General features: G+C 35.2%; 1 protein-coding gene across 2 annotated transcripts; it reads right to left on the reverse strand.

Moving 5' to 3' along the window:
- Positions 1-3202: 3202 nt before the first annotated feature.
- LOC112194163 lies at positions 3203-12121 on the reverse strand. 2 transcript variants are annotated; one of them, XM_024334415.2, is made up of 18 exons: positions 11805-12121; positions 11467-11682; positions 11255-11350; positions 10728-10780; positions 10426-10522; positions 9768-9841; positions 8875-8992; positions 8210-8320; positions 7867-7943; positions 7417-7483; positions 6703-6768; positions 6184-6291; positions 5937-6067; positions 5666-5732; positions 5477-5541; positions 5314-5398; positions 4913-4983; positions 3204-4832 (listed from the first exon to the last, which is right to left on the reverse strand). In XM_024334415.2, the coding sequence occupies exons 1-18, from the start codon at positions 11955-11957 to the stop codon at positions 3473-3475; spliced, it is 3015 nt and encodes a 1004-aa protein (XP_024190183.1). In that variant the 5' UTR covers positions 11958-12121; the 3' UTR covers positions 3204-3472. The 2 variants fall into 2 exon arrangements, with proteins under 2 accessions (XP_040372177.1, XP_024190183.1); XM_040516243.1 differs by lacking the exon at positions 11805-12121 and having other exon boundaries at positions 3203-4832; positions 10728-10803; positions 11467-11497.
- Between the last annotated feature and the right edge of the window lie 2165 nt (positions 12122-14286).

Raw genomic sequence — 14286 nt, forward strand, 5'->3', positions numbered from 1 at the left:
AATCAAGTCACAAGTTAATAGCCAAGTCACTGTTAATCACATGTTACTAACCAAGTAACTGTCAGTAGCCAAGTCACAAGTAGCCATGTCACAATCATGAACATGTCACTAACTAACTGACCATGTCACTAACCAAGTAACTGTCAGTAGCCAACTCACAAGTTAATAGCCAACTCACCGTTAATCACGTGTCACTAACTAAGTAACTGATCATGTCACATTTCAAGTAACTGTCAGTAGCCAATGACCTGGCCAGTGACTTAGTCAGTGACATGAGTATAAGTGTCTAATAGTGACATGGTCACTGACATACAATGTGACTTAGCCAGTAACTTGATCAGTGACATATTCATGACTGTGATATGACCAGTAACTTCACCAGTGACATAGTCAGTGACTTAAGTTTAACAGTGACTTTGCCAGTGACCTCACTAACTAAGTACCTGGCCTGGCCAGTGACTTAGTTAGTGACATGCGTATTAAGTGTGTAATAGGGGACCTAGCCTAGATATGATTTCATAATAAGAATACTAAACTTTATGAGCTATAGGAGCAGTAATTTAACAAAACACTCAATCCCACAAGTCATGATTGCCAACATAATGAGTATCAAAACCAACTTCTTCTTTTTTTGGATTAAAGAAGATCTAAAACTGTAAATGAAATAGTATAATCTTGATTTTCCATTGCACATATACTATATCACAAAGTAACAAAACTGAAACAATATTACATAATCAAAATATTGAAATCCCAATCAATCGATCAAGGGAAAATCAGGTGCAGGTGAATTGGAAGGGCAGGTGGCTTTTGCCTTTGGTCTGGATGTAACTGTAAAGCTGCACACATACAAAAATCCATACAAAAATTAAACTTTGGATTCTACTTAGCACAATGGCATAAAAACATATAAAATTTGGCGCGGATTGTGATTTTTCGTGGTCAACAGTGAAAACTACCCAAATGAGTTAAATTGCATCACTAGGCTGAGGAATACTTCAAAAACAAGTCCAAGTAATCTGACAGTTCATGTAGATAGGCACTTTCTTATAGTCATCTTACACTTGGATAGTTCATGTTCATGACAACCACTTTGCATTTGTTTTAATTACTTCTAACAGGAAAAGTAGCGACCAACCACAGATAAAATAAGATCCTTTACCTCCTTGGTTAACATTTTGCACATTCAAAATGCATACCACTCTGTCAAAACTAACCACAGTAATTCACAGCTAAAACTAAATTCTAAACCACACAAACTAACCGTGGCTTCATAATTGGCAGATCACTATACCTCACTAACATCATTAATTAATTGAATTCATGTTAAACTTATCATCATCATGGCCATCATCAATAACCAGATTAAAATCCATCATATAATAGCTTACACTATTCAAATCACATCATATGAGAAGATAAATACATATAAAAATATAAGATTAAAAATTATATAAATATTCATGTACCAAAGAGCTAACTTCTAACAATCTGGTTGAGAAACAAAAAGTAAGGGCGAAAAGAGAATCTGGTTGAGAAATTCAAAATGTATTTACACTGTCCAAAGAGCAATCATCCAAAATTTGAAAATAACCTTACTGACGAGTCAATTGTGATGCTATTAATGATGAACATAAATGCATAACTAAAACCCAATTGTAGAACACAATTGCAGACCCATCATCAGGCAAGAATTTTTGAAAATGGTACTGACCTTGACCAAGACTAAACTTGAAAAGTGACGATCAAGTCCTAGAAGTTCACCCCGTGCCAGGACAAGTCTGGGTCGTCGTCGTCGTCAACCCGACGTAGATTATTCTTGTAGAGATCTAGCCCCCAGAGGACAGGGAGGGGCAGCCGGAGAAGCCCTTGATCAGGGTGCGATCGTGTGCGGCGGAGAAGGAGCAGCTGTCGTGGGTATCCAGATCGGAGCCGCAGTGTGTGTGTGAGAGAGAGAGACCCTTGATCAGGGTGCGATCGTGTGCGGCGGAGAAGGAGCAGCTGTCGTGGGTATCCAGATCGGAGCCGCAGTGTGTATGTGTGAGAGAGAGAGAGAGAGAGAGAGAGGGAGATATATATATATATATATATATATATATATATATATATATATATATATATAGGGACAGAGGGATAGAGAGAGATGCGGTGGCAGTTTTTGTAATTATTTATATTTTCAGTGGTAGGTTGTTAAGGGGTGACCTTAATTATCATAGGGACATTTGTGTATCCTAAATTATAATAAGGCACTTCAAATTGACCTCTTTTATCATTGGCCCATGATAATTTCCCCTTATTTATTTACCACAAAATAAACTTGATATTGTTCAAAAAAAAATATGAGATAATTATTGAAAAAAGATAGTGTAACTAATTAACATAAATTTATCCGGGGTTTTTCAAGCCTACTATATATTTCATGCTTAATTATGGTTTATGGTTGCATGCTGGAATTTAGATAGGTTACAATATTAAATTTGTTCATGCTTTGTTCTTTTAATATTTATTTTTGTCTTATATGGTGCTTCACAAACTTATCTAGTTAGTTTACATGAGGGCTCTCTATCCCCTGTTTCATGATCCTCAAGAGAAAGACCTTTGTCTATTTTTTTCTCTCTTGCATCATAGTTTTATTTTTATATAATTCGATCGCCAAGTAATTTTGAATGTATTTTCTCTTGATTTTTTTTTCGAAAGCTTTTATAAACAAAGAAAATGAGAAATATGAAATGAGAACTAAAATGGAAATGAATAATCAAAGTACTGTAAATGTGTTTCCATTATTATAAATTTTTTCAGAGGAAAAAATATTTTCCTTATAAGTTTGTTGTCTTTAACAGTCTTTTTGTATAAGGATACATATGTCATTAAATAATAAAAAAATGAGGGAGGTCTAGTGAGTAGATTAAGAGGTCCCAATAGAAACTCTCACAAAAGAACTATGATCTGGAATAGCAAAAAATCTTTGTAATTGTCTACTTGTTCGGCCCGTCCAAGTATCACTTTCTAGTTCCACCAATGAAAGTACACCAAAAATGTAGCTAGCTCTCTTACAAAATTCTTCGTGTAGAATTGATAGAGATTAAAAAAAAAAACAACAACAAATTCTTGAAAATGCAATTTTAATTGTTCAAGGATATTTTGATAAAATTAAGGAGGTGTACTTAGTTTTTTTTTAGATTTAGAAAAGTGAATTAGAGATTTAATAAGTAGAAGAGGTCCAAATATCAAATTTAGAGGTCTAACTAGAATCACCCCATAACCCTTTTCAGTATATCTAATCACTCAAGTATTTTACACTTTGTACTTACAAACCTACATGGGTTCTTACCTAGAGTGTAAATACATAACATTGCATCTTTAACCAGACATGGTATGATTTTCGCGATGTCTGTCTTTTTGGTGGGAATCATTCAACCTTGTTCTAAAATCAAAAGGTACCAGTATGCATCATCCATTATATGCATTTGGTCTATTTTTCTTGCTGGTCAGCAGTGGTGTTTTCTTTGGCAGAAGCAGCAGTGGTGTTTTCCTTAGCAGGAGCAGCAGTGGTGCTTTCTTTGGCAGGAGCAGTGGTGATTTCTTGGGAAGGAGTAGTGGTGTTCTCTTTGGTAGGAGTAGCGGTGCTTTCTTTGGAAGGAGCAGTGGTGCTTTCTTGTGCTGGAGCAGCAGTGGCGTTATCCTTGGCAGGAGCAGCAATGGTGTTATCCTTGGCAGGAGCAGCAGTGGTGTTTTCTTTGGCAGGAGCAATGGTGACTTCTTGGGAATGAGTAGTGGTGTTCTCTTTGGAAGGAGTAGTGGTGCTTTCTTTGGAAGGAGCAGTGGTGTTTTCTTGTGCCGGAGCAGCAATGGCGTTTTCCTTGGCAGGAGCAGCAGTGGTGTTATCCTTGGCAGGAGCAGCAGTGGTGTTTTCCTTGGTAGGAGCGACAGTGGTGTTTTCTTTGGCAGGAGCAGTGGTGATTTTTTGGGAAGGGGTAGTAGTGTTTTCTTTGGAAGCAGTAGTGGTGCTTTCTTTGGAAGGAGCAGTGGTGTTTTCTTGTGCCGGAGTAGCAGTGGCGTTTTCCTTAGCAGGAGCAGCAGTGGTGTTTTCTTTGGTGGGAGCAGTAGTACCGGTGCTTTCTTTGGAAGGAGCAGTGGTGTTTTCTTGTACCTGAGTAGCAGTGGTGTTTTCCTTGGCAGGAGCAGCAGTGGTGTTTTCTTTGGCAGGAGTAGTGGTGATTTCTTTAAAAGGAGGAGCAGTGGTGATGTTTTTGGAAGGAGGAACAGTGGTGATGTCTTTGGAATGAGCAGTGGTGATTTCTTGGGCTGCATCAGCGGTGTTTTCTTTAGTAGAAGTAGTGGTGATTTCTTTGGCAGGAGCAAAGGTGTTTACTGACTTTTCAACTTCATCAAACACCCAATCAGTAATCTCTTCTGTTGAGCCTTCTCTGCTATCGGAATCAAATCCTGGATGTAACTTGGCCAATTCTTCCTTTGGGTTTGATTTCTTCTCCTCCTTATTCAAGGAAGACTTGGATACTGCATCTTGTTTGGAATTTGGAGAACTAGTTGCCAATGGTGGATCTTGGTTCACCGATTCTTCTTTTTGGTCTAGTTTCCTCTTCTTAATCAAGGAAAATTTGGTTGTATCGTCTCGTTTGAAAAATGAAGTCTTGATTGCCAATGGTGAGATAGAGGTTGGAGTTATACTTGCAAAAGGCCTATCACTAGATGGCGTGTCTGGTTTCCGTGGTGAAGCTTCAATTACCAATACAGGTCTTTCAATGGATTCAAATTCATCTTTAATGTTCTTCAGGTCATCAAAGAGCTCTTTGACCTTCTGGCCATCTTTCCTGCATGTGTGCATGTTAAGGCAGTTATGCTTGTGTTATAGACTAATGGCAGATAGAAAAATGAAAGCACAAATGAGTACCTGTAAATGCCTTCATTTTGAACATAAAATTGCTTTTTTATGGTTTCCACTACACTCAAGGTGGTCAATAACTGACAAAGACAAGAATCACAAGATTAAGAAGTTAAGGATTATTTTCTTATTCACCAAAAAAAGAAAAAGAAAAAGGACAAAAGACCTGATTTCCTTAAGAGTAGACAAGCACTTATACGGAAAAAGAAAAAAAAAACATTTATTATTGTCATATTTTGAATGACAATACTGCTCAGTAGAAAGCTTTAAAGCACAAACACCGAAGACAAAGCCATGCAGACTCGTAAGTGAGAAAACTATCAAATATAGCTCAACACTAAGACTACTAAAGACAAAAATAAATAAAAACCATATAAATGCAAAACAAGGGTAAGAAGACTTAAGCACACCTTGGCTTCCACATCCAAATATTCCTCTTCAATATTTTTCCTTGGGTTTGAACTTTCATCATCTTTAACGAGTGTTATATTTGAACTGGTGTAAATAAAATATTAGCGGCTTCATATAACTGTGTAACAAAAATTAAAAAAATTAAAAAACTGAGAAAATTACCCTTGACTTGAACTCAATCTCTCCACAAGATTCCTAATACAAGTGATGGATGAACGCAAGCTTTCCTAATTGTAACAGGCACACCAATAGGAAAGTCAAAAGGAGATCATAGTAATTGTTACACCAAGTGGATAAGATGATACTACAGAGAAACTCTCCAACTATAAGAAGAAAACTCAAAACTATTACCTTATAAGTAGAGAGAAGATGGATTACCAAATTCACAAAATAGCCTCCATATTTCTCCAGTTCCTCACTAGAACATGTACATAACCAAGTATCATTTGATAAGAATAACTTATCGTATTGTATATACAATATGGCTAGACACAAAAAACAAAATACAGTAAATTTATATGATATTAATTGAACTCCAAATTTTGAGAAGACATTTATCCAACATAAAACATTAGCATCATAGTAATTTGCTGATCAGTGTAAATCAGATAGAACTACATACTTGACCAGCTTCTCCTTTCTCTCTGTGTACGATGCCTGGAGAACCCAGGTATCTTCCAGAAAACAAATCCAAGTATTGACAACATCAACCTCTGCTCTACATGAATCAATGGATCGTGACAGCTCATCTTCCTGTGATTAAAAAACAGAAAACTGAAGAGTCAGTAGCAAGCAATAACAGCAGTAGAAAACTTTTCTTCACCAATGTTTCAAAATGTGACCAAGACAACTTAAAAATCGAGTAGTACCTTTGATTTTAAGTGTACAATAATCTGATTACTTGCTTCATCAAATTGTTCTCTTTCTTCTCTCGCATTGTGAAGGCGTCCACGAAGAGCATTCAATGAGATAATGACCTATAAAATGTTCAGCAGTTCCAGCGAAAGAAAATGAAAAAACAAAACGGAACTCATTATTCAGACTACAGAATTGACTTGAGTAACATTTGCAACTCACCTCTACTGATGTTCACAAAACACCCAAAAAACAACAACATGTGCATACACACATCAATGGACTTGTAGTTGTTTAAAGAGGTTCCCGCAAGGGGATCCTCCAATGATCAAAATTGACTTCTACACAAATAATAGAAAAACATAAAGAATATGCACTTCAGGCAATCATCAATGTGGATTTCACATATTACAGTTATTAGAAGCCTAGAAGTTAAGCTAAACTCAATTAATTAAATTAATCAGAAGTTACAGTGACCCCTATGTATATATAGTACTATAGCATGCAAGGACATTAAGGAATCGAGAGGGAACCTTCTTCAGTGCTTCTTGGAGTTCTTCTCTTTGCCTCTCCTGTTGTGCAATCTCTGCCACCAAATCCTGAAAAATGTTGACGTTCTATAATTTGTGTACCTCAACAGCAAAATGGATCATAACCACACAATAGCACCAAGTGGTAAAGAAAATGGGATTCAGTCATATTCAAAGTAACAGGCACCAAATAAAAAAACCACACACACACACACACACACATATATATATATATATATATATATATATATATATCAAGTGTGTAAAGTATTATCGCAGAAGATAGTAGAGCTTTTAACTTAAATTGTGTGCACTAGCAATATTTACTGCACATTAGCAATGGGGAGGAAAATTTCCCAGATATCATGAGATGGAACTGCACTGTGCAGTATTTACTTATGCATCAACAGATTGACACATGCCACCAACAATAAGATTAATTATCAAAAGTATGATGAAAATTTGAAATGTAAGGTGCAAAACTATCATGATTAAATTTAAAAAGAACATATTTCAACTGAATACACCAAATACTAAAGCAAGTATATATCATCTTATTAAATTTTGATTTACAGATATAACTATATAAGGGTACTCATGCGGTGCAACTTTTTATTTAAGATTTCCTTTAACTCATATAGCTTATCCATGACTTACAATGTATCTGTAAAAGAAAGAGTTCCTTAATTGGACAAATATCTTTAATTATAGGCATACCTTCTCAAGTTGGCTTACTTCATTAGCTTTAGCTACACGAAAGTTAAGTGCTTCTTCTTTCTGAAATCTGCTTGAAGTATTGAAGAAAAGAATAAAACCATATTTATCAAAGTCAAACAAAATCCAGACTCGGTGTTTTAGTATGGCCAAAATTTTCACATTACCCATACCAGAGAGCAACTAATCAAATATCTTATTGAAGATGCACATCCTCGCATGCACCAAAAAGTAATAAAAATTATGCTGACTCATTTGAACTTAATGCTCTTGGCAGACCAAAAACAAAAAAAACAAAAGAAAACCTAATACTCTTGGACACACATTTATCTTCTCAAAGACATGGAAACCTATACACATAAACTAGAGTCGATAGATATTGTCCCAAAAAAACAGAAAAAAGATCTAGACCAAATAGATACGGGCAATATGTTTTAAAAGGCTGTTTCAAACCTGTGGTCCAAAATGCGCTTTTCTGCTTGTGAGGTGGAATTAGCAAGAGATTCTGATAATACTTTCAATTTTTCGACCTGCAATTTAAAAGAGGAGAGTTCAATAGTAATATGGAAAAAGAAGATTGTTCATTATTAACTATGCACATGCAGTGCCCCTCAGAGGAATCACTCAGTTTCCAGATAAATGAATAAAGAACGGCGTTTAGATTAACTTTTATAGTATAATTCAAATTTTGTGTCTTAATATTTGCCTATTTGGTACTATTTTTATCCATTGCAACCAAGAAATGCTTGTTCTAGTGCCCTTTTACTGGATAGCTGAAATGACATCAAATTGGGACCTTTTCAGTGTGCAGCTCAGGTGAGTCCCCATTGTTCAAGGATTTCTTCTTTAGTAACAGAGACTCCAACCTGGAACATAGTTGAATTTCTACGAGTGCTGCTTTTAAATTCTGCAAGGAAATTAGAGCTTTCAGTTTTGATGAGTCACAACTTCTTTAGTTAAATAAGAAATAAATTTATATCAACACAACTGTATCAGGTACAAGTATCACTAATGGTCAGGTTCAACTGCCTGAACCGTACAGGTAGTTTAGCACAACTGAAACATACTGAAGCCAAAGACTCCATTAACTTTTTTTCCTTCCTTGAAAATTTAACTGAGACCATGTTTGAGAAAACTGATTGAACATGGTCCACTGTTCAAACAAAAGGACCAACAGAAGTGCTTAGTTGTGAATAAAGAGATAAAATACACCAAGCGAAAATGTATGTTGTGCCTTTTGATGTGATAAATGGGAGCACCTAATATTAAATGGTTATTACAGAGGCATAGAAAAATCGGAAGACAAATTAGAACAAGCATGCACACAGAAATCGGGTGCCTTACTAAAATGGAAATTCAGTTGGATCATGTATAAAAATTATCTTAAACAACATTTGTGCAGTACAGATCTGTTTATATGGATTTTATGCTCATTTGCCTATGCAGGAAAATCAAGTATACCTCTACCGTTGCATCTTTTGCTGTCTCCGATGAATTGTTACAACTTCCACTTAAAGGCTGCTGCAGTGTCATCAGTTTATCAAGTTCCTCCCTTATGCTGCAGGCTTCAGCATCTATTCTGAGGGCATAAGGTCATAAAACCACGAGCAAAAGATTAGGTGAAAGGTTGACCAGAGCATATACCGCACTCAAATATCAATGCAGACCGTTTAAGAATCAAAACATGTAGCTGGAAATGTCAAGCATTCATTAAAATGAGGTCAAATAGAGTATATCCAAACAAATTTATTGATATACAATATATTCCATACTGAAGAACATAATAGCTAAACAGAGAAAAAGGTAAACCAAGAAATTAGAGGTCTGGAAAGAGAATTGTGACTTATTATACTAAGAATTGATAATCTAAAACACGAATCAGTTACGTTCCTACACACAGTGCTGGGAGTTTCATTAATAGATTCCAAGTTGTTGTGAAAATCCTACTAAACTAGTTTGGACTTTCATATTCATAAGCCTGAATTCCCACATTCACCCACCAACACTACTTGGAGTTTCATCAATAAAACTTGGAGTTTCATTAATCAAGTCCAGAAAATTATGAAACCATACTTAACATCTTCAGAGTTTCCATCAGTCCAAAGCATGAACTCCCATGCATACCCATACAGAGAGCAGCATATATACATACTCATGAAAGTATAATGCTGGTTCATTAGAATCCAAACATATTTTAGTCACTTCAATATGTAAAAACTACCACTGCATATAGAGAAACAAATTTGACTTCTCTAGCCATAAACAAGATAACAGAGCAGTTATTTTCATTCAGAATATCATTTAGTGCACTAAACATTTAGCTACAAAAAGACGAAACAAATATCCTGGACAACCTTGTAAGATCAGCATTTAGTTTAAGCCCTGAAATTGCACTTTGAGCCAATTGGAGCAATTCTTCTCGCTTTATCTGAAAAGAAAAGTTCAAAAAAGGAGGAAAGAAAAGAGGAAGGATGCATGTGTTAGAAACTCAGAAATCTTAACTCGCAGCAACATTGCAAAAAAGTAGTACTGCTGTCTTAACTGATGGAGAAATGATGAAATATTTTCATCTGCTATAATGTAAAACTGAAAAATATAACAGTAATGCAGCAAAAGAAAGTTTTATGCCATATGGAAGATGGCAATTCAATCTACTGAGAAGGAAACAGAGTTTTTTTCTGGGGCCTGGGAACTTAAGCCTTCAAATGATGATATGAATACGTAACTCATGATCCTTGAATATATAGAATATAACTTCTGGATCGAGACTTGAAAATCTCAAGAACAAAATAGCCTGTAGCTCCATTACTAAAAGAACCAGACAATTGCATCACACTAGCAAACTTATTAGTCCCAACAGCTCGAGTACATGTCAGGTCTTGAGCTTTATAGAGCCCTGACTCAAAACTGAAAATATAGGGCACGCCCTCTTTAATATTGTTATGTATAGAGGCATAGTCTTTAATTGTCCTCATGTAAATGCATGCTGAACTGATCCAACCCTATCCTTACCAGTACTTCATCTTGGTAGAATGAAAGTGCTTTCGCCAAATTCTGTACACTGCTCATCACTACACCATGTACTTCCCTTCCTCCTGTAAGACAGAGCCTGTGTATAACCATACCATAAGGAAGTACACAAGATATTTAATACTCGAAATAGAAAAGCAATTTTATGCATGTATAGTCCTTTCTTTCTTAAGTAGTTGTGTGGGCAATCGAACACAATTATTTTTGTTCTTTTATGACCTAACTTATCCCAAAGAAGGTGTAATGAACCAATATGAGAAAATTAAAAGATTGAGGAAAATCACCCATATATCTCCAAAAGTAGCGAAACTTCTTCCTCAGTTGGTTCTTCAAGAATCTGAGTCATACAAAAGAGTTAACCTGCGGTTAAACTCCATGGATCAGCAAATTCAAAGCTTACCCAATGTATGCAGAATGAAAGTAAAACTGAATGGTAAGCTGAAAGGAATGTGTATGTCACATTCTAGAACTTTACTGATAACTTAAATCAATAAGAACCATTTCATTTTAATTTTAAGTCTACAGTTCAAGACTTCTCGCTACGCAACTTCAAATGCAACTATTATGCATGCCTTGGCGACAACTGAGTTCGTTCATTTATTAATACATGATCATGTTCCTATTCACTCGATCATCATATATGTGCTACGCATCAGCCTTGCATTTTATTGCTAAAGAAGCTAAACACATCCCTCTATGTGTCAACCATGGGTAAATACTAAATGTGATACAGACAATGATCCATCATCGGCATTCATCTATTGCAAACCATAGTATCATGAACACCAACACTTATTCTAAACTTTATTACCATGGACAATGTCATGCCTTCAAGAGCTTGGCTATGGAGAAAGACATCACGAAAAGTTTTCGGTTCATCTCCCATATCAGAGTCAACGTAATAAACCTGTCTCTCAACCAGTAACACACAAATGTTACAAACAGAGCTGTGCACTAACTACAAAAATACCAAAACAAAAAAATGCTGATTATCAGGGTCTAGAGTGCAAGGGGTTTACCCACCAGGGTAGGTCTTTTCGGGGAATCGGAGTTTTCATCGGAAATAAGATGATCTTCAGAATTCCTGTCCTCATTGTAAACGGCAGTCAATCTCTCAATTTCTTTAAGCGCAACCAACCACCTTCTCAATAGCTGAACTCTCTCTATCCCTCTACATGAAACAGACACTTCCTCCAATCTTTTCACAGTATGCCTAAAGCTCTGTAAATTCCTCGCACCCTGTTAAAATTCCAAAATGCAAAACAATGAAATTCAAGCAGCACATATATATATATATATATATATATATATATATATATAATCTACAAAATCTCAGACAAAGTGGTGAGAGTAAAGGTTACAATGCGGTCGGGGAGGAGGAACTTGGCTCCGCCGGCGACGGCATTGCCTGCGTGAAGGACGACGGAGTCGGCGTAGTTACGAACGGTCCGGGTGAGGGTTCTGCTAGCGCTTGCTTCCACGGCCAAGTTCACCGCATTTCTTATCCACGACATGTCATCCGCTGCGGAGTATGAATGAAGTTGCACAACTTTAACAGTTTCAATTTTCGAAGAAGCGGTGGTGTTTGCTACAGATGAGACATTGGAGGGAGAAGATGAAACACTTTTTTTTCTTGGGGTTTTCTTAAGTTTGTTCGGGCATTAGTGGGGTGAGCGCTTTACGGGCTTTTGTTTCGCGTCCCCTTCAGTTTTGTTTGCCTCCAAATTTTTACCAAACTGGGCGCGCAGGATTTCTCGGCGGATTAGGCGCTTACTTATTGGCACGATGTCGTTTCGGGAGGAATATTTAAACAAATCATTGTTTACTGATCACTTCATGGGGAAATTGAGACTGATTAATTAGGGTTTGAAGTCTACTCTTGGTTTTTTTTTTTTTTAACTAGTTTTGTATCTAGATTTTATAATTTTTTGTCTGGGCGAATTAATTGGATATTTATCTTTGATGGCTCGGAAAAATGGAGCTTATGAGAGCGGGTATTATGCGAGTCAAATCTAAAATCGTCTAACTCACCGCGTTTGAATTTGATTAGTTTGGGATATAGAAAATATGGGCTATATTCCTTATTTGTTATTTCATAACTAAAAAAAAGGGCCCTATTAGATCACAACTCTCAGGCTTTTCTGAGTCTAACCTAGGCCTATGACCCCAACTCATTGATTCCAAAAAACTTATTTGTTAAAAAGAGACATCTTATCGTTACTCATCGGTCGAAGCCTTCCATAAATAAAATGACACATTTATCGTAAAAGCCTCATCAAAAGAGTTCCTAAAGGCTAAAATCATACATATTTGTGCAACATGCATCATTTTGTCTGTAACTGATAACAAAAAATAAAAAGCGGATATCTTTTCCAACCAATTCTATTTGAGAAATTTTAAATACACACTCCTAATCACTTAATACGCATCTCTATTATTTTATATTTGAAATTATATTTTATAGGTAAATTAAATGGCCAAAACAAACAACTATGCATTAGAAGAAGAAAAAAATAGTCATTTTTTCCTTATATTATTCTATTTATGTATAAATAGTTGGATAAACACAACAAATTTCTATACATGGCCTTAGAATTTCAAAATCAATGGCATTAAATATTTTAAAAACATATCCCTTTACTCCCATTTTTTAGTTAATTTCCTTTTTTTTCTAAAATTTATGATTAATCAATTTTTTTTCTAATATAAAACATCACAGGTGATAAAAATTTGTAATTGTTAATTTATTTGACCCCTCTAATGACAACTTTTTAGTTCCGCCACTATGGAGAAACTACTGGTATAGTTTTGGTTGAATATTCAACTCATAATTGTATAATTGATTAACATGGTGTTTGGTGGATGAGCTAGAGTTCAAATAACACAAACCTATTTATATGCATCTATTTAAAGAGAACAATAATAAATCTTTATGGATTTCTCAATAACTAACACAAGTAATCAATATGGTCATTTACAAAACGTCAATATACTAGCATATACTAATCATATTAAATAGTAACCTTAATGTAGTCAAAAAGTAGGATATTTCATTATTTTTTAGATTAAGGGTATTTTAGGTACTTTGGGTTGTGTATTTAGTAAAATATTAGAATGAAAAATTAAATTGGTGGTGTATTAAGTAATTAGCAATGTGTATTTAAAACTTCTCAATCTATGTTTAAAAAAAAAAAAAACAAACAAACAAACAAACAAAATATGAGCAGATATATATACCTTTGCCCACAAACATTTCGAAGGCATACATCAACCATAAAAGATTTAAGGGAAAACGTCACAAACAGTAACTCAACTTAAAGTCATTCTACACTTTGGTACCTCATCTTCTAAATATATCACTTTGATACCTCAACTTATTGTTTATGCATAAGATTCATACACGCCGTTAATAACACCGTTAACTCCAGTGACATGTAGCTTTCTATCATGGGTGTTTTCATCAATTTATATTTTCCCACCAAAAATCTCATGTTATTTGCCATCTAATAAAAACTCACTCCATTAATTCATATTTATTTTTATTAAAAAACAAATACACAACAAAAACAATTGCTACATCTTTCTTCATTGCCAATGAAACCAAATAATCCTGGATCTATATTTAAAGAGTAAGCAAATAACTACAACAACCATAAATACTAAAAGTTTCAAGCAATTTCTACAACTCTACTGGAGACAATCTGCTATGATTGGTATTGAAATTGATTATGTATAATGAATTGAACAAGCATTTTTCCTTCTTTGTCTGAAGAGTTCTTCAATTAAAAGGGGAAAGACTCAAACCCTAAACTTGAAAGAAAACTAGTATCTACCCAACAAATT

Source organism: Rosa chinensis, chromosome 3, assembly GCF_002994745.2.
Source record: "Rosa chinensis cultivar Old Blush chromosome 3, RchiOBHm-V2, whole genome shotgun sequence".
Taxonomy (NCBI): domain Eukaryota; kingdom Viridiplantae; phylum Streptophyta; class Magnoliopsida; order Rosales; family Rosaceae; genus Rosa; species Rosa chinensis.